The sequence below is a fragment of the Eretmochelys imbricata genome, chromosome 1 (assembly GCF_965152235.1).
Source record: "Eretmochelys imbricata isolate rEreImb1 chromosome 1, rEreImb1.hap1, whole genome shotgun sequence".
Lineage (NCBI taxonomy): Eukaryota > Metazoa > Chordata > Testudines > Cheloniidae > Eretmochelys > Eretmochelys imbricata.
In genome coordinates this window covers 336,699,362-336,725,331 of record NC_135572.1, presented here as the reverse complement: position 1 = coordinate 336,725,331, position 25,970 = coordinate 336,699,362, and the positions used below count along the sequence as shown (strand labels likewise).

At 42.4% G+C, this 25,970-nt stretch overlaps 1 protein-coding gene across 1 annotated transcript in view; it reads left to right on the top strand.

Moving 5' to 3' along the window:
- The window catches only part of MAGI2 (membrane associated guanylate kinase, WW and PDZ domain containing 2), a 1,194,001-nt gene that overhangs the window by 1,058,999 nt on the left and 109,032 nt on the right, over window positions 1–25,970 (top strand). The window contains exon 12 of the mRNA XM_077807869.1: window positions 5,526–5,715. Coding sequence (XP_077663995.1) covers window positions 5,526–5,715 — 190 coding nt within the window. The remainder of the gene's footprint in view (window positions 1–5,525; window positions 5,716–25,970) is intronic.

The window sequence follows — 25,970 nt, the reverse complement described above, 5'->3', positions numbered from 1 at the left end:
AGCAGGGCGTTGGACTAGATGACCTCCTGCGGCCCCTTCCAACCCTGATATTCTATGATTCTATGATTGCAATACAAATAATAATAATAATAATTTTAATATACTTTCAAGCATTGATACGTTGGTCATCTGTTCTGTTTTTCATTATTGTGACGGTTCATCTGATGACCTGTGAGGCTAGATCATGGCACATTGAACAGCTCCTGAAATAACCTCTGGAGTCTGTGAAACATCATTAGGAGTGAGGTGAAGATTTGATGTTGCTCCATCAGATTGTTTCAATTTGTGATGATTTCAATGTATTGTGATAAAAGTTGGATGCAATGTGCTGGCCTGAATCACACTATGTTGTGACATGAGTTTGTCCATTGATCTAAATAACATAAGTGACAAGTATAGTCTGGATTGAAGTGTATTACACAAGCTCTTTTAGGAGTAAATGTTGTAGGAGGCAGGAAATTTAAAAAATTAAAAAAAAACTTTTCAATGTTTTCAGAATTCATAAGTGTGTAGTGTGCTTAAAAGTGAATTTAAGCCATATTTGGAAAGAGCTGTTGGGAAGTGAGAGACTAGTTGCAGCATCTTGAACTTGGTGTAGTGCAGGAATATGAAGTGCAAGTGTCTCCACATAGTTCTGCATAGTTTACATCTCAACCATGTGATGGGACAAACTCCAGCTGCAGTAGGCTGGTCAGGGCTGTTCTGGAACATTTTTTAGGGCATCTTTTTCTAGATTGAAGTGGGTTGTACTGTCTGTGAATAGAGCAGCTGAGCCAATCAGGATATTGCTGAACTACAGCATCACCCTAAATCAACGCAGAGTGACCAAAATCTTGACCCATTCACGTTCAAGTTCATGACTATGACTCCCAACAATGTCCATCACTTGTCACTTTCACTGTTCCCCCATTGCTGCAGGGTTTATTGGATTACATTGTCAAAGGTTGCATGGGAATTCATTTAAAGTGGACAAGCAATTACGCACGCTCTCTCGGCCAGCAAGACCATTTCAGGGTAAAGCTGAGACAACTGAAGGACTTGCTGGCTGCAGATTTGTTTTCAGAGTGACCATCTCTTAGACCCATTGCCAGGCTAATGAATTTGATCTGCCCAGCCAGAGCTCTGTTAGCCAGGGTGTTTCACAATACATCCTGTAGGCCTTCATGGCTACTATAGGAGTGCAGAGAGAATAGCTCACCAACCATACTTTGAGCTGAAAAGCAATCCCTTACTCAACCTGTTTCCACAATCCCACCACAAGGGGAAGGAGGGGTTGGGGTTGGGGGGGGCCTTTTTTATACCCTGCTTTTAGATCAATTTTATTTCTATTCATTTTCTCATTTTGAAAGGTAGTTCTTTGTTTCTCTGGTTCTTTCAAAGAGATTATAAAAATAAGAACGCAATTAGGTTTAATATTTCTTTAGCTAGCTAGTTAGATAGCTAGCTACATAGATTCCTATCTTTCTGTTTCATAATGATAAGTTGTTTGATTTCACTAGTTTCTTTCCCCAGTGAGGGCAGAACTGAATTTAGTGCTCCATTGATCAGGATTCAGATCATTATTTTGCCTGATCACGAAGCACTTGTCTTAACTGAGGTACCTGTCTGTCATCTTTTCTACACTGGCTTTGTCTCTTTCGTCATTTTTCCTACAATTTTCAGGCTTTGTCTTTACTAATCTTTGAAGTTGGACATTCTTGACAAAAGGCAGGTACATTTCTCTGTGATTCAGAAGGCTGAAATGCTGTGCACAGCCCTTCCTTGACCTGAATGACTGGGCATGATAGTCATTTCAAACAGCTTCCTTTCAGCTTAATGAAGTTTTTTATCAGTTTCCTACATTGAGCCTCATATGGGCCTCTTCACAAAGCACTTAGGTGCATTATCTTTAGTGTTGGTGGTAAATTTTCCATTGAAACTGTTTTATTACAGAAAACAGTGGGTTTTGACTACACATATTTTTTAGTGAAAAGAGTCTGCTTTCCACAGAAATTTTTGATTTTTTTTGTCAAAAAAAGAATGCTCAAAACCCAAAACATTTTCAGTTGTCAAATGAAAACTGAAATATTTCAATTTAGATATAACACAGTTGTGCCTCATGGAATTTGTAGTTTTTGTTGCTTAGTTTCCCCATTGTACTCATGGGCTCGGCTCTCCAGTTGGATTACATCTACCATGATACACCATTGCCAGACATTCCCATAATGCACCACCTCCATCCACTAAAATAATACACCATGGTGCCTCATGAGAGATGAAGCCCAGCCCAGCTTATAGAAGAGAATGGAAGCATGAGGCATCCGAACGACAACTCTCATGAGACACAGCAGTAGCATTTCCAATCAAACAATTTCAGTTTTGGGGGAAAAAAATTCAAAATCTTGTTTTTGTTGTTGTTGTCGTTTTCATCAACATTTTTCACAGGGGAAAAATGCTCTTTTCTGACCAGCACAAATTATCTCTGATATTTTGTCTGGCTAGCTTCTAGATAGGAGCCAGCTGCCTTCATATTTGTTGAACCCACCTTTGCAGAAGGAGAGATTGACTCCTTTCTAGATGGAACAGAAGAGAGACATAGCACTGAGTATCCAAGATAGGAATACATGAAATGTCTTGAATTGCTGCTTGAAATAATATGCCTTGCTGAAACATAGTATTATGGAATATAGAGAGTTCGTAACAGTATGTTGACTCATGACTTTCAGTACAAATTTAATTATGTAGCCACTACATATAAGGATCAGGTCCACAAAAGGTATAAAACATTGTAGCTCCATCTGGCCCAAGATTTGTGTCCTGTCTATTTTGAAGACCACCTTTCTGTGAAAATACTAGCTCAGGAGTTTGAGATCAGCTGACACACTTCAGCTAATGATCACTACATGTATTTATTTGGAGAGTGCTCTTTACTCTGAAACTTTACTCCGCACACTCTTGCTAGGAAAGAGTCTGACTTTGTTGATCTTCAGGATATATTGCAAAGCGTACCTGCTAAACCAGGGTGTAGGTTGAAAGAAAGGATGGAGTCGGTGTTCATAGGTTAGACTCATTGTATAACTCTAGTAATCTTCCTTTGATGCCATTTGCAGTAAGGGATTGCTGACACAGCTTCAGTCCCTAGCAGGGTACATGGAGTGGCACTACTTTGATGGTTCATTTTCAGGATTTGTCTTCATTAGACTTTTTTTTACTTTTATTAATTGATTGCCAATTAACTTAAGTCAGCTCACATGTTTGTACATGCTAGCCTGGGCACTTAACGAGTGCTCGCTCCATGCTTGTGGTGTATCTAGACTAGCACATACAAATGTGTTACCTAACCACTTCATCGGGCATCGTAGAATTAAATTTTTGGTTTTTTATAATTTCAATGGATAATATCAATCTTTATTTTTTTAGCATTTTTAAATATTGTTGATTTACATTTTCACAGTTGCAGGAAATTATGGGGGGTATCAGACAATAGTTATTTATTGACAATAGATGCTGAGTATCAAAAAGTTAAAGCTTTATAATTGTTAAAACACAAATTGTCAAAATCACATGTCAAAATATACAAAGTAAATAGCTTTAAACCAAACTCAAAATTTTCCAGCAGCATTTTTCTTACATATGTAAGAATACACTATGATTCTGTCAGATGGGAAATGAGAAACCTACAGAAGATCTTTACATTCATTTGGAAAATAAAATGAGCAATTGGATCAAACAAGTAATGTTGTTAGTTAAAACTTCCTTCAGGACATTACAAGCAACTCTGGAAAGATTTCTCAGAAGGAACTTTCTCTAATCCAACCATTAACACTGTTTTTACTCACTAGAATACCTGACAGTCATCTGCCATTCCAAAGGGGATTAAGGACCTTCATTTGTTGTGATTTAATTCTGAAGTGCTTTTAAGAAACTAAAGTCACATGATAAAATAGTTTACATAGTGTAAATATATTTTATATAAAATATGTTCCTGTACATAGTGTAGTTGGCCTATCTTTACATTTCAGTTATCACTGATGGAAATATTTTTTCATCAGTTTGTGTGTGTGATGAAATCGACATTTGCCAATAAAAATCTAATCCTTCCAAGCCTAAACTTAATTAGTAATCAGTTGTTTCAAATAAAAACTCTAGTGCTGACATATCCTTAGAGATACCAGAAGGTAAAATCCAAGGGCCATCTCCTGCAGGATACCATTGCAGCATATATTATCCCCACTCTTGTTCGTTGTGTATTTGAGGCCTTGCCACTAGGAAGTGTCAGTGAGGAGCCCTGGACTTCAGCGCCTTCAACATATGACACATTGCTGTGTATCTCCATCTTGTCTAAACTGTCTGGAGGTATTGAATAACCTACCCAGTGTGGTACTTGTATGAGAACTAACTCTCTCTCACTCTATCTAAATAAGACTGGATATGTTTTAGGTGGAAGGAAGAAACCAGAAGAAACGACAAGGATTATATCAAACCCCTGGATTGAGGGAGAATCCTCACTTTTCATTATTCATCTTTGAAATTTGAAGGTGTTATTAAAGCTTTCACTGCAACTGGATGTTCAAGTAATAGATGTGCCCAGACTACTCTTTTTCATTGGTCTTTGTCTAAAAAGATGCAACCCTTTTTGTCAGTGCAGCTCTCCTTACAGTAATCCAAGCCTTTCTCATGTCTACTGTCATGCACTCTACATAAGTTGCACATTGGGATCAATCAGATAATTAGGTTCATGGAGAATGTATCTACTTGCCTGTTAAGAAGTGCTTCATGCTTAAGGCATTGCTTAAGATGTTGGCTTTAACCTATAAATCTTGGTGGGCCTAATTCAAAAATTCTTAGTCACACTGAGTGGCACTTAGCTACGTGAGTTGCCTCACTGAAGCAAATGGGTCTCTGAGTAAGTGTCACTCAACCTGAGTAGTGTTGCAGAATGGGGTCCCAAACAGTGAGGGATTCAGCTGCCTGAGAGATCACCGTTCTCTTTGTGTGACAAAGAGGCAGCTGTCATTGGGTTAAGGGCCTCTGGTTTAAAATAGAGGGATTTGGTAGTAAGGAGCCTCTGGTGTGGAATCCTCCAATTTTGAAATTACTGCATCCCCATTTTGGTTGGACAGACTCAATTAGCCTTCAGGGAATACTGGAAAGCTCATCCGTTTCCCTGGGATTTCCTAGCAGGGTGGGAATGAGGCACAATCAGACAAGGAAGGCTTTGTACATATGTGATGGGTACATTAAATAGTTAGGAAAGACGTGGGGTTTTTTTAAGTTGTAGCTGTTTCTTCATTTGTTGTGTATTTTGATATATCTATACACACCAAAACCTTGGAATAAGAACTTTTAATTTAATGGAAGTAACTTTAAAATAATATTTAGAGCTCCTTTCATCCCCAAAGATACCCAGAAGATTTTCTAACTTTACAAAATATATGTATATCTATCACACTTGTAACTGAAGCCACTTTCTCTCGAGTGTTCGAAGTAATTATGGTTTGTGAAAAGATGTTTAATCTTTTATTTTCTGTATATATTTATTACAGATGATGGAGCGATGGGAGAATCAAGGCAGCCCTCAGACCAGTTTATCTGCTCCAGCTATACCACAGAGTATTCCCTTTCCACCCACCCTTCACAGGAGTTCGTTTCCTGATTCAACAGAGGCCTTTGATCCAAGAAAACCCGACCCATATGAGCTATATGAGAAGTCAAGAGCTATTTATGAAAGTAGGCGTAAGTGAAAGCCCTGTTCACCCTGCTGAGCATTTAATAATTTTAAGCATTTTCCTATGAATGTGTCAAGGCTGACATATTTTACATAATTATATCTATTGTATTTTAAAGCAACCCACATATGAAACCAATTATTGCATAGTATTAAAAATTATTCAAACTCTACCTTGATACATTTGTCCTAAAATTGTCTAAATTTTACACATTTATGCTTTGGCTTTCACACAAGTTTGTTTTCTTGCTATTACCCCTCCCCTGTTCTGAATCGTAAGTCCTCAAAGAAGAACAGTATACATCAAAGTATCTTCTTTGTCGTTATTTGACAAGGTGATGCAAATTTACCATTAAATTGTTCTGCTTATTCTTACCCTTAGATTGAAGTTTAAGAAGAAAACTTTTGATTGGTTGGTTTTACATATAGTAACTTTCTGCTAGTTATTATACTATACTTGCTGCTAAAAATCCACTAACCAGTAATACCTGAAGACTTATGGAAAACAAAACTGTCTCCAAGATTCTCATTCTTATTTTCTTTTTTCATGTTCTTAAGGAATATATTGCATGTATTCCACATCAAGCAAAAGATGTTTTTATCCCATCTATATTTGCTCCCATAGCCTTTTAGATAAAAATTGTATACTGTATGTAAAAAAGAGCTCTTAAATTAAGAACAAAATTTAAATATTATATGCTATTCGTCAAGTTTTTTGTTCTTATAGTCATATCTTATGCTTGTATATAGCACCTTTCACTTTGAAGGCTCTCAAACTAATGTATAAATTATGTGCAAAATATTGCACTAAGTTACACTGGCATAGATCCAGGTTAACTCCCTTGCCATCAGTTTGGCCCTGTGTATTGGAGATGGTCCTAAGCAACAAAGTTCAGATTCAGGAACAAACTTTTACAAAGTTTGGGAGTGCCTGATTTAGTTTAGTTTCAGAACCACCTCTACTATATATCACTAAAATAAGGGAATTGTTTCAATCACTATTGATATAAAGCCACTTTGAAGTGAAATGTGATAACTCAGTAAATACTCATGAAATCTGTGTTCAGAACATTACATATAAATAGTTGAAAGAGCAGAAAGAGAAAGAGAGAATTTAAATTATGTCATTATCTAATGATTGTGTCAAAGTACTCTGAAGTAGCCCTGTCTCCGTCTAAAATCAGTGATCTGGAAATAAGATGTGCATTTCTCAATCGCGCATCATAATTACACACAAGGATAATCTGCACTAAATTCCTTACCCTTCCTCCCCAAATTCAATGACCGACTCTCTCCGTTCTTTGGCACTGTGTTACTTTGTCACCATTCTTCCATCATCCAGGCCCATGACCTGGAAGTTATCTTTGACAAGTCTCTCTTCATTGATGTACACACCCAGGCTGTGCTCAAATCTTGCTAACTCTTGCATAATAACTTCTCTAAGGGCCAACTTCATCTTTCTGTCCACAGAGCTGAAACTCTTGTATAGACCCTTGATTACTGAAACCATCTCCTCTCTGGCCTTTCTTATGCCCACATCACACCCCTACACTCCATTGAAAATGCTGCTGCCAAAATCATTTCCCTCACCAATCATTCTGTATGTTTTATCCAGATGCCTTCTCTGGCTACCCCTCTTCCAATGTATCAGGTTCAACCCTTCAAGGCATTTCACATCTCTGCCCTTCCCTATCCTCTGTTCTTGTCTCATACCACACCACCCACCATCCCCTCCACTCAGCCAAGGATGTTAGCTTTGACTGCTCCCTACCCTGCTCCTCCCAGTACCATCATTGCACTTTCTTCAACATAGCTCCATATGCTCAGTACAAGTTTCTGAAGTGATCCATAAAGCCACTACTCTCTCTTCCACCAAATTCTTCCTCTGTGTAATCTGTTTCTTCTGTGCCACATCCAAAAAACTGGCCAATTAGTAATGGATAGGTTACGGATAGTTGGGTATAGTTGAGTTGAGTATTTATTACACAAAATGACAAACAGTGGGCCTGATAAACATGTAATGGAGTGGTGAGTTGCTTCAGTGTATAGAAAATTATACATAGTTTGATTGTGTCTTTCTCCTCTCCACTCTTTGAGTGAGATTTTTCACCTAGCTATGGCCCTTTTTGTGATTCTACAGCCGGTGAAGAATTTCTCAAGTACAGGCCTTGCACAGGACCATCTTTGGATATCCTGTGCACTTTCTCATGCAAGCCCTGGCATATAGGCCTGTAGCACTTTGTGCATTCTTAGTAACCCATCAGTAACCTGGGAGTTTGAAGCCACTTTTGTCCCCACTTCCCCAGCATTGCAAGAGAAGCAGCACAGAATCTCACCCTTTGTATTTTGCTTGTCTTTGTAGGCCAGTTTCAAAAATGGGTGCCTAAGGTTGGGCTCCCAAGTTCATATATAGGCACCTAAATAACTGGCCTGGATTTCAGAAGTGCCGAATATCCAGCATATATGGATTTGAGAATTTAATTTAATTTTAGGCATCCGTTTTTGAAACTTTTGTCTTTAGATTATAAACTCTTTAGGGCAGGAACTGTGTGTTCCTGTGCATATGTGGACAGAGCCTACCATCTTGTAGCTGTTACTTCAATACTGATAATAAATATTAATTAATAATCCAATCTCTTTCACTGTTCTGAAAAGTTATTCTCGATTGAACCTCCTGGCAGGAGTACTTGTTGAAATTGCACTTGAGCTTCTACCTACACTCGTGAGAAATACATACTGTATTTGAAAACTGTTTGACAATGTGGGTCAGTTTGATTGCAGTGTGGACTAAGACAGGGAGATTTGAGAAAAGAGTTAGTGGAGCCATATTTGAACAAAGTTTGCAAACCGTTTTTAAACATAACTCTCTCTCAGGGCTTTAGTGGGAAAAAAAAGAAAAGAAAAAGAATGTCAGTGCCGATATGTTATTCTCCAAAGTGCTGTCTTCACAGGAAGACTCTAAAGAGATGTGAAAGTGAAAAGGGAGTGCCCATCATTACCAAGTATTTTTGGTAACTCAGCGTTGCTGCTCAAAATATATTTGACTTGATGTTCCATTTTAAGGAGAGAGCAGCCCTTTGCAAATAATTGCTCCCCATATGTGTAGTTACTATAATAAATGAAGTATTTTAGCAGAGCCCTGCACTTTCAATTCAGCAGAGCCTGAGCAGCCTCTTGGGGTGAAGCCATCATGACAAAAGGCGAAAAGTGCAGACTATAAACTGATTACTTGGCAACACTGAAAAAAATACAGTGAAAATCAGGAAATACATAAATGGACAGTATGAGATCTGCTTTCATCTTAGGTTCCAATATGAAGAGCTCCATATTTTTGGAGCTAAATAATAGTGGAGGCAAATATCAGGATCAATTCATATTCAGCCCTGAACATGACTCAAATATGAATACAATACAAAGTCAAGTATAAACATCGGGGTAGGGCGTTTGTCCCCAAGTAGGTGATTTTATACCAAGAAGGAGCTTTTCTCATCCATCATAAAAAAATCTTCTGACCCACATACATTCATGGGTGACAGTCCTTAGACTAGATTTCTAGTTCTCATTGCTCACTACTCCTTCTGCTCTGCGAGTGATTCTAATCTACTGTGTTTAGTAGCATAAGTCATGCCAGTGTTGTTCTTATCTGGGAAAGGGATAACAATCCTGGGTAGACTTTCTTGAACATATTTGTTTAAATGTTTGGTTTCACTTGAATTCTGCCCTAATGGCAATTGGAAATTATAGATAATTGTAGACAGAGACATAGAAGTCATGAACCAAAATTGAACCCAAGATGAGGCAAGCAGAGCAAGGCTATGATAATTGTACTTCCCAGTTTGCTGGGAGCATCCTGGTGTTTCATGCATCCCAGGAACAAGATTCCACGGTATGCATCCGATGAAGTGAGCTGTAGCTCACGAAAGCTCATGCTCAAATAAATTGGTTAGTCTCTAAGGTGCCACAAGTACTCCTTTTCTTTTTGCGAATACAGACTAACACGGCTGTTACTCTGAAACCTGTCATTGAAACCAGTGTTTTCCCAAGTTTTAATTGATTCTTCTTGGCTTATGTCATCCTTCACATTTTTTTATTTAATGCTTGAGAGCTGAAAGCATGTGCATATTCCCCAATCCTAATAATGGAAAATTTCTTCCTCCCACAGTCTTACCCCCACAACTTTAAATCATTCTTCTGAGCCCAGCAGTGTCTCCATTCTTCCTGCCATTTTAGTTCTATGGATGTCATGGACTCAGCTCTTTAGCACCTTGAATTTGTCAAGCAGATTATTCTTCCCCCCTTATTAATGTATTATGTAATAGATTCATAGATTCCAAGGCCAGGCAGGACCACTGTGATAATCTAGGCTGACCTCCTGTATAACACAGCCCATAGAACTTCTAGAATAATTCCTAGAGCAGATCTTTTAGAAAAACATCCAATTAATAATCCATAGAAACCCAACTCCAGGCCCTGCTGAAATATGTGCCTGGGATCTCATAGTTACTAGGCAGCACTAAATTCTCACAGTGTACTTCATGGAGCCCTGAGGCTCAGGGCTTCCGCCCTGCAGGAGGCATTACGGCTTGGGGCTTCTGCCCCAGGGGAAGCGCCAGGACTCCCGCGTGTTTGAAAATATTTACCAGATCTCTGATCCAGACATCTCTGGCTGAATTTAACCCCTGCTAGACAGGTACATTTAGCCAACTAAGCCATGCTCACTTTTAATTTAAAGGTATAGAACCAACTCAGGCCCCTGCAAAGGGTTATCTGGGATTTGAATCCAGGACCTCTCCTACCCAAACGTGACTCATACCCATAGATCAACAAACTGGCAATGTGAGAAACAAAGTGCAGGGAACCTGTTAACCAGTCAAAGGATTGTCAGCTAAAGTGGAGTTTGCAGGGGTGGGGAAAGGGTTTCAAAATAACACACACCAAGCCTCATAGCAGATGGTTGTGTCAGTTTGATACTCTTCATCATGCTTACACTTAAAGTTTAAAAGAAAATTTTAATTACATTTATAGAAAAAGCACTCATCCCAAAATAGGCTTATTTCCTCAATCTCATGGCATGACATGAGGGAAAAAAGTTTTATTTTTCCCCAAAAAATCCAACTAATCCTGCTGTGGAATCATTTGGGAAGAAAGAGATCATATTCAATATTTTTTTCATATTCACAATTAATCTGTATTTATTAGGTCAGCTCAGCTTAATATAATACTAGTACTACTTTGTATTTATGTAGCCCCTTTCATCTGAAGATCTCAAAGCACTTTATAGACACTCTCCTATGGTGAGAAGATATTTGGGACCATTTCTTACTCTGATAGCTGAGGAGGGAGCGTATCCACTGGTTAGGGCAAAGTCTCATGAATCAGGCCTCCTTGGTTCCATTTCTGGCTCTGCCACCAGACTACTTAACTCATGCACCTCACTTAACTTCTCTATAGAGTATAACAGTACTTTAGTTACCCCTTTCTTACCTAGCAGAATATTTTTCTAGCCTAGGCATATGACATACCTACCTGAATTTATATGGATTTTACCACATTGATGGGATGTGTGAAACAGGGAATTCATTTTATTTTGTATTTGTATCTGAATTTTAAACTAGAATTTTAAACTAGAAACATTATTCAGCACATGTCCAGACTACAACTGTGCATGCGCTGTGTGCACATTTTATATAACAGCAAGTTTAGCAACAGAGATTAGGCAATGATAAACATGGCAAATGATCCACTACTGCAAACAATGGTGGGCTTCATTTGATGTAATTCTGTTTAAAATAGCATGTTCATTGCTGTAGCCACCAAAAGCATCAAAATCTCTTGGAAACAGCTCCACACAGCCAAAGAAAAGTCAAGAGGAGGAGATTTAGAAAGAGGTCACAATATCCACAGAAAAACAGAAGCCTTTAATATCGTCCAAAATGTCTGACAATGTGAGGGGAAGAGGAATAAGGGGCATACTTCCTAGCATACTGCTGTAACAATTGCCTGTGTGGAGCTTGCACCCACAGATGAAATTATTACTTTGTTGCAGTAGTGTCCAGGAGATTTGCTCACATTAAACAGGAGCCCTACAGATTGTTTTTTAACATGAGTACAATTTTAACCTGTAAGGTTTAGTTGCTTTGAAGACGTTCTCTCTCTCCCTACTTCAGTGTAAAGAACCTTATCATACCATGTACATTCCATTGATAATAATGGACGTTAAATATATGGCTCAGGCGCAACCAGATGGTGGAAGGAAATTATAACTGTCTGCCATTCAGCCGTTATTATTGCTTCCGCCAGAGTGCCAACATTTTTCCCTTGTCAGGAGTTAAATGCCAGCCAATCTCCTGAATGTAACATGTCTAATTATTTTCTCACTAGAACAAAAAGATATGAAAATTAGGAGAAAATATAAAATTTGAAATAACAAAGATCAGTGAATGTTGTGGCCAGCTTAGACATGTTCTACAGTATTCACTTTTCTTTAGCACCTTCATATTTCACTGTTTCCGCACTCAATCCCAGGCTGAAATGTTATGGAAGTTCTCCCTATCCTCCCTCAGTTACTTTTGTTGAATACTGATTGTTGTAAATATACAGTTTATGAGGTACAGTTTGCCCAGCATCCCCTGCAGTAACACATCAATCAAACTCTGATGTGAAAAGTTGTCAGGACTCTATATGGCATAATGTTCCTTATGGTATAAACGATTTACAACAGAAATTCCATTGTACTTTAACGAAACGGTTATAGTGAAATGTTTCTTTCCAGTGGTTAGGATACATAAATGAGTCCTGTCATTAGTGTGGTGCCAAGGCTGCTGAGGTGACACAGAAATGCCAGTAGAAAGAATGTGATCAACTAGCGATAAGCTCTTATTAGAAGTGAAATGTGGACAGCTACAGTTCTGGCTTTTACTGGCAGGCCAAAAATGCCTGCTTTCTAAATCTCTCATGTGGCTTTTTCTTCTGATCAAGGTAGCAGTAATGTACTTGTCAGTTATTAAAAATCCATCATCTATAAGTGTGTGCTTGTAATGGAGTGCACTGACTTCTCATGAGCGCCCCCTTGGCCAAGTGCACACACCTGCATGCTCTCTCTCAGATTGTCCCTGCTCTGGGATAAAGCAGTGACGCAGGGCTCCCTCCCTGGAGACAATTACTTCACCTTCTTGGGGCTTCCTGGCTACAGCCCTGGGCCACTATAGTTCAGTTCCCCCTCTGGGGTGCCTCAGTGTCAAGGCTACTTACCCCCAGTGGCTAATGGGGGGGGGGTGTAGGGGACCCACTACTCTGGGTCCCAGCCCAGGGACCCTATAGATCGCAGCCATTGGCTGTGTCCCTTTAACTGTGTCACATGGCTTCTCTAATTCCCTGGGCCACTTCCCCACAGCCCTGCACCATTTTCACTCTTATCTCAGGGCCTTGTCCTAATGGAGTCCCAGCAACCAGCTCAGGACTCCTTCTCGCCCCCCCAGGCTTCTGGCAATGCTGCCCTGTTCCGGGTTCTGTAGCTCTGTCAGCCAGCCGCACACCAGCCACACTCCTAGAGCTCCAGCAAGAAACTGAACTGCCTCTGGCCCTGCAGCTCTTCTTATACTAAGCTGCTGGGCCTTGATTGGCTGTGTCCTACTCAGCCACCCTAGACAAGCTCTCTATTACCCTTTTTTGGGATGGGGTGTAGTACGGCCATGCTACTTCCAGCAGGTGGCCTCAGAGGGTCTGGTATACCCCATCACAATGCTGTAATCTTATGCTGTCAAAAATTTTGACAAATTTGGAAAAGAACAAAAAACTAAGTCCACTACAACTTGTGAATCCATTTTAACATGTACATAGTACATGTATTCATGTAATGCATTATTACCTTTAATAAAATAAGGAAATCAAAGCGTTTTCACCTACAGGTTTATGAAACTTTTTCTAGGATTGGGGATTGCACTTAATTCAAGCACTTTTATTTTAAGGCAAATCCCACCCTTTCTTTCTTCTGAAGTATCACTACAGGTGTTCAGTTTGGGTTTGATTTAAAATATCAGCAATGGGGAAGATTTGCCAGACAGCATTATACTGATGGAAAATATGTCACCTTGAAAGTTCCATTAATAAAGACAATGGTTAGGCTCCTTGTAGTGGTCTCTTGCTCTCCAGTCTGGAGGGAGGCCACTCTGTCTCATTGTCAGGGGCGGTAGCCTTCAGGCTCGGGCCGCACCGGCGGGGCTGAGCCATACACAGTCTATGTTTCTGGGCCCGTCTAACAGAGACAAACTCACCATGATAGTCTGGGGCTCCTGTCCCTACCTGTGGGCGGAGCAGTGCCCAGTGTAGTCTTTAGCCCATAGCCTCTCAGCTGGGTCTGACACCAGTTAACGGCTCCCAGCCCAGGCAGCCAGCAAATACACCAAGTCAATAAGCTCTACGTCTTTGGGTGGGGCTGAGCAGGGAGCAGGCTTTAGCCTCAGCTTGGGGCTCAAGCAGCCAGCAAGCGCACACATTCCTGGGGTTCAGGTAGGAGTGAGCACCCACACAGTCTACAGGTTGAGCACAAGGGTTGAGCACCCAGTCTAGGATGCTGGCAGGGGTATTCACGGAGCACAGACCTCCTGGCCTAAGGTGGGGAGTTGGCCACCCTGGGGTTGGGGTGGCAGTGGGATGCGGGCCCGCCCTATTCCACCACAGCCCAGGGCCCTAACAGTGGCAGAGGGGTCTGCCACTGGGTCGACAGGGATACAGCCACAACGCGGCCATCTAGAAGTAGTCAGCCCTGTATCAGGCTAGTCATTGGCTGCCCCGGGCTACTTCCTACGTCCCCAGGATTTCGTACCTCTGTCCTCCACAGGTCCTCGGGCTCCTTGGGGTATACAGCCGACTGTAGTCCCGGCAACTCCTCGTCTGGGTCTGTTTCCTCTCGGGGCAGGGCGCAGCAGAGGGCAGGTTCTGCTCCTGGGTGCTGCCACAAGACAGAGGTGTCCATCTCCTCTGCTGGCTCCTGCCCAACTGAGCTGCAGAGCCCTCCCTTTATACTTCCTGCCTTGCCCTGGTACTTCTGGCGAGGGGGGCAGGGCGGTTCGGCTCAGCCCACCAAGGGGAGTGTAGTGGTCCATCGCTCTCCAGTCTGGAGGGAGGCCACTCTGCCTCACTATACTCCGTAAATATGATGCTTTTATAGCGCAGATAAAATTCAGTTTTTAATAAGTTTGTAGATTCAGCACATTTTCACCTTAGGGCCAGTCCTACGGTCTATAGCAATCAGAAGTCAATGAATTGTCTGCCTGAGGACATCACAATTGAGCCATTATCAAGTAGAGCTAGTTAGAAATCTACACAAGTTTAAACATTTGATGAAAAATTGAAAGAAAATTTCCACACATTTCCCCCCTCCCGTCACTTTTTCAACCAAAATTTTTTAATTTTATTTTTCATGGTTTCATCATCTCTGTTGAGGATGTCACATACATTATAATACTTCAAAGAAAAGTTTTCAAATACGTTATTGTTTATTTTTGAAATCATTCTTAGACGTCCTTTCTTCATGAGGCAACTATGGTCTAGTGGACTGAACATGAGGCTACGAGTCAGGAGATCTGGGTCCTAGTTTCAGATCTACTACTAAGTGCTGTTTGGCAAGTCATTTAGCCTCTTTGTTCATCAGTCGCTCCTTCTGTAATAGTGAGAATGCTTTACAACCTTTGTAAAGTGCTTTGAGATAAATCATGAAGATTCTGTATAAGTGTAAAGTATTACTTACTGTTATCAAACTATTCTCTAAAATATAGTTAAAGTGACTAAGTTACAGTGAAATATCTCCCCTGTACCATACAATTTTGTTCCACATCCTTTGCCACACCAATCTATGATATAGAAAAATTCTGATATTTTGTGGATACAAAATAGAATTAACCCCTTTGGAATCAGAGAGAAATATTAAATGGAGAGGCCAATTTAAGAGACACATATTAAATCATTCCTGTACTGTGCATTTTTTCAGAGAGAGTTACTTATCATTACAAAACATTTTTGTTGGTTATGTGAGCTGACAATATAACCAAAAGCATTTTCAGATAGGATTATGAGAATATCAACACTCCGGTATCTGGATGAAAAGTAATTTTGATTGCCAAATTGTAAAGTAGTTCCCAAAGGATTTATGTTAATATGAAGTGTCAGTTTTACCACTAATGGCGGTTAAAGATGCAGCAATCCCTTTCTCTCAAACAATTCACACTGTACAAAAAGTTGCACAAATACATTTTCTCCTACAATAGCAGACCAGGAAATAGAATGCATTTACAAATGGTAATTTAACAATATAATGAATATAATTTAAATTTAATCACTGAAGCAATAGGTCATAGGTTATTTTCTCCTTTTGATGTGGATATAAGTCTAATGGGAATTGCATGCATGAAACATTAGGCAAACAGATTCTTCTGAATAAGTTTGGAAAGGGCACTGGGGTGTGATCCTAGTCCCATTACACCCATTGGAATACCTTCCCTTGACTTTAAGACGGAGCAGGGGTGGAGCTCTTGATGTAAAATATATTTGTTAGTATTAATTTCTTACTATGTGTTTATTCAGTTCTCAGCACAATGTGAATCAGGTGCTATGGCTATATACATATTAAATATTATTATTATTGCTATTTTATTATCACTATAGTGTCTAGGAGTCTCAGTCATGCACCACGGCTCCATTGTGCAAGGCACTGTACAAACACAGGACAGTAGATAGTCCCTGCCCACAAAGAGCTTGCACTCTAAATAGACAAGACAGACACAAGCTGAAGGGGTAGAAACACCAGCAGAGTGAACAATGTGATGGCAGCAAACATCAGGTTAGCGCCACAATTGTGTGTGTGTGTAGGGGGGTAATCAGGAGGGTATCAGATGAATGGAAAGAAAAGGGAAGAGAAGGGAGGATGAGGAGGACAGAGCAGGGGAGAAGAGGGGAAGGAGGGGATGGTGTGGAATGAAGTTGAGGTGATGAGACTATGAGGGAGAGGGAAGGATCCTAGTATGCCCAGATCTGGGTCCAAGGTGGTGCTATTCTTTCCCCACAGGATAGAAGTAAGTCCCAGTGGTGTCAATGGGAAGTATGTTATTGTGTTCCTGGCTCCAATGAAATCAATGGGAGTTTTGCTATTGACCTCAGTAGGGTCAGGATTCCACCCCTTATATTTTTATTTGGGGGTTAATGTCTAATTAACATATCTGACCTGAAGAAGAGTTCTGTGTAAACTCTAAAGCATGTCTCTTTCACCAACAGCTTGTCTCTCTGACATATATCTTGCAAACTTCAATTCAAAACAACCAAAATGAACCTAATAGTCTACAGATAATCTGCTTTTAAATGAAAAGCATAAAATATACAGAGATATTCAGCCCCACCAATTCTGTTTCTCACCGCTCTGGCAGCAAATAGCAAATTTAAATTTGGCTTAGAATTCCCCTAATGTAGGAAAATCCCATAGTGCAAGTATATAGCCAGACCTTTCACAACCTCTGCACTCTGGCATGCCACAGCTGCTAGAATGCCCCTTTTGAGCAATTGCCAAATATCTCCTCTTCCCCAAACCTACAGTGGATAACGTATGTATCAACCTTCAGCACTGATGATCAGCAGTGTAAAATCCTGACCCTTCAACAAGAAGGCATAGGTCTCGCCCACCTGTGCTAAAGGAGTTACATTTAACTGGTCGCAGTAATAGGTTCCTCTGCAGTATTTGGACCAACCGGCAGAGTTGGACATGACAAACTTAGCCAGTGCAATACCCTTACACTGTTATGTCTCTGTCATAAATATAAGGGGAAGGGTAAACCCCTTTGAAATTCCTCCTGGCCAGGGGAAAGCTCCTCTCACCTGTAAAGGGTTAAGAAGCTAAAGGTAACCTCGCTGGCACCTGACCAAAATGACCAATGAGGAGACAAGATACTTTCAAAAGCTGGGAGGAGGGAGAGAAACAAAGGGTCTGGGTCTGTCTGCATGCTGCTTTTGCCAGGGACAGAACAGGAATGGAGTCTTAGAACTTTTAGTAAGTAATCTAGCTAGGTATGTGTTAGATTATGATTTCTTTAAATGGCTGAGAAAAGAATTGTGCTGAATAGAATAACTATTTCTGTCTGTGTATCTTTTTTGTAACTTAAGGTTTTGCCTAGAGGGGTTCTCTATGTTTTCTAATCTAATTACCCTGTAAGATATCTACCATCCTGATTTTACAGGGGGGATTTCTTCATTTCTATTTACTTCTATACTCTATTAAAAGTCTTCTTGTAAAAGACTGAATGCTTTTTCATTGTTCTCAGATCCAAGGGTTTGGGTCTGTGGTCACCTATGCAAATTGGTGAGGCTTTTTATCCAACATTTCCCAGGAAAGGGGGGGTGCAAGTGTTGGGAGGATTGTTCATTGTTCTTAAGATCCAAGGGTCTGGGTCTGTAGTCACCTAGGCAAATTGGTGAGGCTTTTTACCAAACCTTGTCCAGGAAGTGGGGTGCAGGGTTTTGGGAAGTATTTTGGGGGGGAAAGACGCGTCCAAACAGCTCTTCCCCAGTAACCAGTATTAGTTTGGTGGTGGTAGCGGCCATTCCAAGGACCACGGGTGGAATACTTTGTACCTTGGGGAAGTTTGACTTAAGCTGGTAAAGATAAGCTTAGGAGGTTTTTCATGCAGGTCCCCACATCTGTACCCTAGAGTTCAGAGTGGGGGAGGAACCTTGACATGGTGGCATAGTGGTGGGATTAACCTGAAATCATTTTGAGATCCAGTTGAGATTTTTTGAATTAGAAATACAGATTTTAAAAAAGGAATTTTTTTTTTGCCTTTGGAAAGCAGCTGAAACTGAAAGCTGAAACTGTGGCCAAGCAGAGACAAAAGGGGATTATCTTGTGAATTGCAGGTTTTCTTTGCCTGGAGGCAGGGTACTTAACTCCTGCAGGGAAATTCACAGTCTTCCAACCCAGAGGTTTTTTTTTTTCTTTTCTTCCTAAAAGTAAATAGGGGGTGTGTGTTCTACCCATTTGCTTTTTCTTTGGGCTGGGTAAGCAGGTTTCCAAGTAGTTTGGAGGTTTTTTGCTTTAAGTTGGGCCCAGAACAGAGACAAGGGAATTGTCTTTTTCTGTAGGCTGACAATCACTATCAGAGAATAGGTATTCTATTCCAGCACAGCAAAATTTTACAGCCAAGTTTTGTTTGTTTATTTCTAAACCTCGGGTGTAAAGTTAGTTAAAAACAGAGAGGTTAGAATGACCAAATCCTCAGCTCGACTACAGCTGGAATTAGCCAAATTTCAGGCTGAGGAAAGACAAAGGGAACATGAAAGACAGATAGAACTCATGCGGCTGAAGAAGGAACAAGAAAGGGAGGCAGAACAACACCAAGCGGCTGCTCACAGGAGAGCTATGGAAGCGAGGGACAAAGAACTGGAGGAGAAGGAAAAAGAGAGGAAGTATGTGGAGGAGATGGAGAAGATAAAGGCTCAGCAGAATATCCCAACAAACCCTAGTAATCCTTCTCCAAGTACCACTTCCCATCCCAGAAAGTTCCCCACCTACAAGGCAGGCGATGATACTGAGGCCTTCCTAGAAAACTTCGAAAGGGCCTGCCTTGGATACAACCTCTCTACTGACCAGTACATGGTAGAGCTGAGGCCGCAGCTCAGTGGACCCTTAGCTGAGGTGGCAGCTGAAATGCCTAAAGAACACATGAACAAGTATGAACTGTTTAAATCCAAGGCGAGAGTCAGAATGGGGATAACACCCGAGCAGTCTCGTCGGAGGTTCAGAGCCCTAAGGTGGAAACCAGACATGTCATTTACCCGACATGCCTACCACATTGTGAAACATTGGGATGCCTGGATATCAGGAGCAAGTGTTGAATCTCCAGTAAATTTGCCCTTCCTAATGCAAATGGAACAGTTCTTAGAGGGTGTTCCTGAGGAAATAGAAAGATACATCCTAGATGGGAAACCCAAAACTGTAATCGAGGCAGGAGAGATTGGAGCCAGATGGGTGGAGGTGGCAGAGAAGAAGAAAACTGGTCGCAGTTGGAGCGGAGACCAGAAGGGACCACCCCAGACCACACCCTATTACCGGGGGCCGCCCAAGGCCCCACCTACCTCCCAAAGAACCCTCCAGACCCCTTATCGTCCTGCCACCCCGTTCTCCAGCAACCCTCCTCACCCCAGTGACCCGTCAGCTGGACGATGTTTTAAATGTAACGAGCTGGGGCATGTAAAGGCCAACTGCCCCAAGAACCCCAACAGATTACAGTTCATTGCACCGGAATCACACCAGAGGTCCACAGGCCCAGATACTTCCCAGATACCCTTAGAGCGGAGGGAAACTGTGAGTGTGGGCGGGAAGAAGGTCACCGCGTGGAGGGACACCGGAGCACAAGTGTCAGCTATCCATGCTTCCTTAGTGGACCCCAATTTAATCAACCCAGAGATCCAAGTGACGATTCAACCCTTCAAGTCCAACTCTTTCAATTTGCCTACAGCCAAGTTGCCTGTCCAGTACAAGGGCTGGTCAGGAATGTGGACTTTTGCAGTCTATGATGATTATCCCATCCCCATGCTGTTGGGGGAAGACTTGGCCAATCATGTGAAGCAGGCCAAGAGGGTGGGAACGGTCACCCGCAGCCAGGCTAAACAAGCCGTGAGGCCTAGCTCTGTTCCGGAAACTGCTATCAGGACCCAGTCAGAGGTGATGGACCTGGACCTTAGGCCAATGTCTGCAACAGCAGTAGTGGATCCAGTCCCAGAGACCCAGACGGAACCAGTCCCAGAACCGGAACCAGCCGAACAACCAACACCAGACCCTGTGTCAGCACTGAATCCAGTACTTGCAACCTCAACACCAGAGGGCCCCACTGAACCTGAACTGGCAGCAGCCGATAACCCTACACAAGAGGCTCAGCCGGAGCCTGAATCCCAACATAGTGCACCAGCGGAGAGCGGTTCACAGTCAACAGAAACAGCTCCATCCCCTATATTGCTTCCAGAGGGACCAAGCCTAGGTCCACAATCCAATGAGGGACTGATGTCTCCAGCATCAAGGGAACAGTTCCAGACCGAACAGGAAGCAGATGAAAGCCTCCAGAGAGCTTGGACAGCGGCACGGAGCAACCCACCGCCTCTCAGCTCTTCTAATCGATCCAGGTTTGTTGTAGAAAGAGGACTTTTATACAAGGAAACTCTTTCTGGTGGACACCAGGAAGACTGGCATCCTCAGAGACAGTTGGTAGTTCCAACTAAATACCGGGCCAAGCTCTTGAGCTTAGCCCACGATCACCCTAGTGGCCATGCTGGGGTGAACAGGACCAAAGACCGTTTGGGGGGGTCATTCCACTGGGAGGGAATGGGAAAGGATGTTTCTACCTATGTCCAGTCTTGTGAGGTGTGCCAAAGAGTGGGAAAACCCCAAGACCAGGTCAAAGCCCCTCTACAACCACTCCCCATCATTGAAGTTCCATTTCAGCGAGTAGCTGTGGATATTCTGGGTCCTTTTCCGAAAAAGACACCCAGAGGAAAGCAGTACATACTGACTTTCATGGATTTTGCCACCCGATGGCCGGAAGCAGTAGCTCTAAGCAACACCAGGGCTAAAAGTGTGTGCCAGGCACTAGCAGACATTTTTGCCAGGGTAGGTTGGCCCTCCGACATCCTCACCGATGCAGGGACTAATTTCCTGGCAGGAACTATGAAAAACCTTTGGGAAGCTCATGGGGTAAATCACTTGGTTGCCACTCCTTACCACCATCAAACAAATGGCATGGTGGAGAAGTTTAATGGAACTTTGGGAGCCATGATACGTAAATTCGTAAATGAGCACTCCAATGATTGGGACCTAGTGTTGCAGCAGTTGCTCTTTGCCTACAGAGCTGTACCACATCCCAGTTTAGGGTTTTCCCCATTTGAACTTGTATATGGCCGTGAGGTTAAGGGGCCATTGCAGTTGGTGAAGCAGCAATGGGAGGGATTTACACCTTCTCCAGGAACTAACATTCTGGACTTTGTAACCAACCTACAAAACACCCTCCGAACCTCTTTAGCCCTTGCTAAAGAAAACTTACAGGATGCTCAAAAAGAGCAAAAAGCCTGGTATGATAAACATGCCAGAGAGCGTTCCTTCAAAGTAGGAGACCAGGTCATGGTCTTAAGGGCGCTCCAGGCCCATAAAATGGAAGCATCGTGGGAAGGGCCATTCACGGTCCAGGAGCGCCTGGGAGCTGTTAATTATCTCATAGCATTCCCCACCTCCAACCGAAAGCCTAAGGTGTACCATATTAATTCTCTAAAGCCCTTTTATTCCAGAGGATTAAAGGTTTGTCAGTTTACAGCCCAGGGAGAAGATGATGCTGAGTGGCCTGAAGGTGTCTACTACGAAGGGAAATGTGCTGGTGGTGTGGAAGAGGTGAACCTCTCCATGACCCTTGGGCGTATGCAGCGACAGCAGATCCAGGAGCTGTGCACTAGCTACGCGCCAACGTTCTCAGCCACCCCAGGACTGACTGAACGGGCATACCACTCCATTGACACAGGTAATGCTCACCCAATTAGGGTCCAACCTTACCGGGTGTCTCCTCAAGCTAAAACTGCTATAGAACGGGAGATCCAGGATATGTTACAGATGGGTGTAATCCGCCCCTCTGAAAGTGCATGGGCATCTCCAGTGGTTCTAGTTCCCAAACCAGATGGGGAAATACGTTTTTGCGTGGACTACCGTAAGCTAAATGCTGTAACTCGCCCAGACAACTATCCAATGCCACGCACAGATGAACTGTTAGAGAAACTGGGACGGGCCCAGTTCATCTCTACCTTGGACTTAACAAAGGGGTACTGGCAGGTACCGCTAGATGAATCTGCCAAGGAAAGGTCAGCCTTCATCACACATCTCGGGCTGTATGAATTTAATGTACTCCCTTTCGGGCTGCGAAATGCACCCGCCACTTTCCAAAGACTTGTAGACGGTCTCCTAGCGGGATTAGGAGAATATGCAGTCGCCTACCTTGACGATGTGGCCATATTTTCGGATTCCTGGGCAGACCACCTGGAACATCTACAAAAAGTCCTTGAGCGCATAAGGGAGGCAGGACTAACTGTTAAGGCTAAGAAGTGTCAAATAGGCCTAAACAGAGTGACTTACCTTGGACACCAGGTGGGTCAAGGAACTATCAGCCCCCTACAGGCCAAAGTGGATGCTATCCAAAAGTGGCCTGTCCCAAAGTCAAAGAAACAGGTTCAATCCTTCTTAGGCTTGGCCGGTTATTACAGACGATTTGTACCGCACTACAGCCAAATCGCTGCCCCACTGACAGACCTAACCAAAAAGAAACAGCCAAATGCTGTTCAGTGGACCGGAAAGTGTCAGAAGGCCTTTAACAAGCTTAAAGCGACACTCATGTCTGACCCTGTACTAAGGGCCCCAGACTTTGACAAACCGTTCCTAGTAACCACAGATGCATCCGAGCGTGGTGTGGGAGCAGTTTTAATGCAGAAAGGACCTGATCAAGAATTCCACCCTGTAGTGTTTCTCAGCAAAAAACTGTCTGAGAGGGAAAGCAACTGGTCAGTCACTGAAAAAGAATGTTATGCCATTGTCTACGCTCTGGAAAAGCTACGCCCATATGTTTGGGGACGGCGTTTCCACCTGCAAACCGACCATGCTGCACTGAAGTGGCTTCACACCGTCAAAGAAACTAACAAAAAACTTCTTCGGTGGAGTTTAGCTCTCCAAGATTTTGATTTCGACATCCAACACATCTCAGGAGCTTCTAACAAAGTGGCTGATGCACTCTCCCGTGAAAGTTTCCCAGAATCAACTGGTTAAAATCGTCCTTAAGATGTGGAAAATATTGTTAGTCTTTATGTACTTGGTAGTATATTTAGAGATGCATGTGTCTTATTAACTCTGTTTTTCCTAGAGCTCCAGGAAGAAATCCCAGCCAGTGTTTCACCCTAGCTGAGATTTGGGGGGCGTGTCATAAATATAAGGGGAAGGGTAAACCCCTTTGAAATTCCTCCTGGCCAGGGGAAAGCTCCTCTCACCTGTAAAGGGTTAAGAAGCTAAAGGTAACCTCGCTGGCACCTGACCAAAATGACCAATGAGGAGACAAGATACTTTCAAAAGCTGGGAGGAGGGAGAGAAACAAAGGGTCTGGGTCTGTCTGCATGCTGCTTTTGCCAGGGACAGAACAGGAATGGAGTCTTAGAACTTTTAGTAAGTAATCTAGCTAGGTATGTGTTAGATTATGATTTCTTTAAATGGCTGAGAAAAGAATTGTGCTGAATAGAATAACTATTTCTGTCTGTGTATCTTTTTTGTAACTTAAGGTTTTGCCTAGAGGGGTTCTCTATGTTTTCTAATCTAATTACCCTGTAAGATATCTACCATCCTGATTTTACAGGGGGGATTTCTTCATTTCTATTTACTTCTATTCTCTATTAAAAGTCTTCTTGTAAAAGACTGAATGCTTTTTCATTGTTCTCAGATCCAAGGGTTTGGGTCTGTGGTCACCTATGCAAATTGGTGAGGCTTTTTATCCAACATTTCCCAGGAAAGGGGGGGTGCAAGTGTTGGGAGGATTGTTCATTGTTCTTAAGATCCAAGGGTCTGGGTCTGTAGTCACCTAGGCAAATTGGTGAGGCTTTTTACCAAACCTTGTCCAGGAAGTGGGGTGCAGGGTTTTGGGAAGTATTTTGGGGGGAAAGACGCGTCCAAACAGCTCTTCCCCAGTAACCAGTATTAGTTTGGTGGTGGTAGCGGCCATTCCAAGGACCACGGGTGGAATACTTTGTACCTTGGGGAAGTTTGACTTAAGCTGGTAAAGATAAGCTTAGGAGGTTTTTCATGCAGGTCCCCACATCTGTACCCTAGAGTTCAGAGTGGGGGAGGAACCTTGACAGTCTCCATCCACCAGGAAGCAAGGAGGCATGGGCCAGTGTAGAGGGACCAGATTGTCTGCTTCCACTTCAGTCTGATTGACTTTCTTTGTCCTAGAAGTTGAAGATTATCTCTCTCTCTCTTTCTCCTTTAACTTTTATTTGTTTGTCTCTCACACTTTCCTTTTTTAGCTCCTGTCCACAAGAAAAAAAATTTAAGACAAATAAAAATTAGCTCTGCTTTAAGTCCATAAATGGGCAGAGAGCATCCAGACAATTGCTTCCTTCACTGTCTTTGTCTCAGGTCTCTGATGCCAGGCCGCCTGTAGTCAGCCCTTCCCCATGTTCGTGTTCTCACATTGAAACCTGCTTCCCCACAGTGCTAATTCCACACAAAGGGCCCATTAGAAGCATCAGAAATGAGCATTTGAGCCTGACTAGCTCCATTCCAGCACCCTGCACTTCCTCCACCTAGCAGGTTGTGAGAGAAACCACAGAGATGGGAGACAGAATCCTGCTACTCCTCACAAAATTCCATAAGTCCCTTGTGGATAGGTTAATTTCTATTAGAATTTCTCCTTGTCAGATTGATCCTGGCATCTTCAACCTTTGTTCTGGAGCCCTCCCCTTGGTCAATACATGAGAAAAGAGTTCAGTTAAACTATGGTGTTTTTCTTAGTTTCTCTGAAGGTACCGATTGGCCCATAAACTGGCCTCCAGGGTAATGATGGCTTTGTCCCATCACGCCATACTTCCCCACTGGACAAAATAGCCCCTGAGCTCCTACCACTGTATGCGGCAGAGGGCATCTGTTATGGATCTTTTCAGAGGAGCAAGCACTTCATTACAGTAGAACTTCCAGCTGTTCTTCCCTTCCAAACATTGTGAAGGTTTCCATTCATCTTGGGTGTGGGATTCTGACACTAACATACTCTTTCTATTGACTCCCTGTCTCAGTCTGTTCATAACAGAGGGAGATTTTATCTGTGTTCTTACTTTACTAATATTGGTACAACTACCTTCTCTTTGGAGCTATCACTATTGTTAGCCCATCGCACTCTGGCCCAAAGGTATTTGGGGGCACAGTCATTCTTCTTCCTTCACTTCTGCATGGTCTATCTCAAACCAACAGCAGTGCCTTCTCTCTTCCTCCTCTGCTGCCCCATCATGATCAAAGCCTCCTTGCCTTCACATCTCTAAACTTTGGAAGTTGTCATAAGAATCCATCAGGGCGTATGTCTCTATAATCGTATTTATACAGCACCAATCACCATATTACTAAATCTCTAATTCTTTTTGATCCTCTCACTCACAGCTTCCCCGTTTTCTTTTTCGCTGCAGAAAGCAATTTCTTCACATGGACTACTTAGTCAATGCTTCT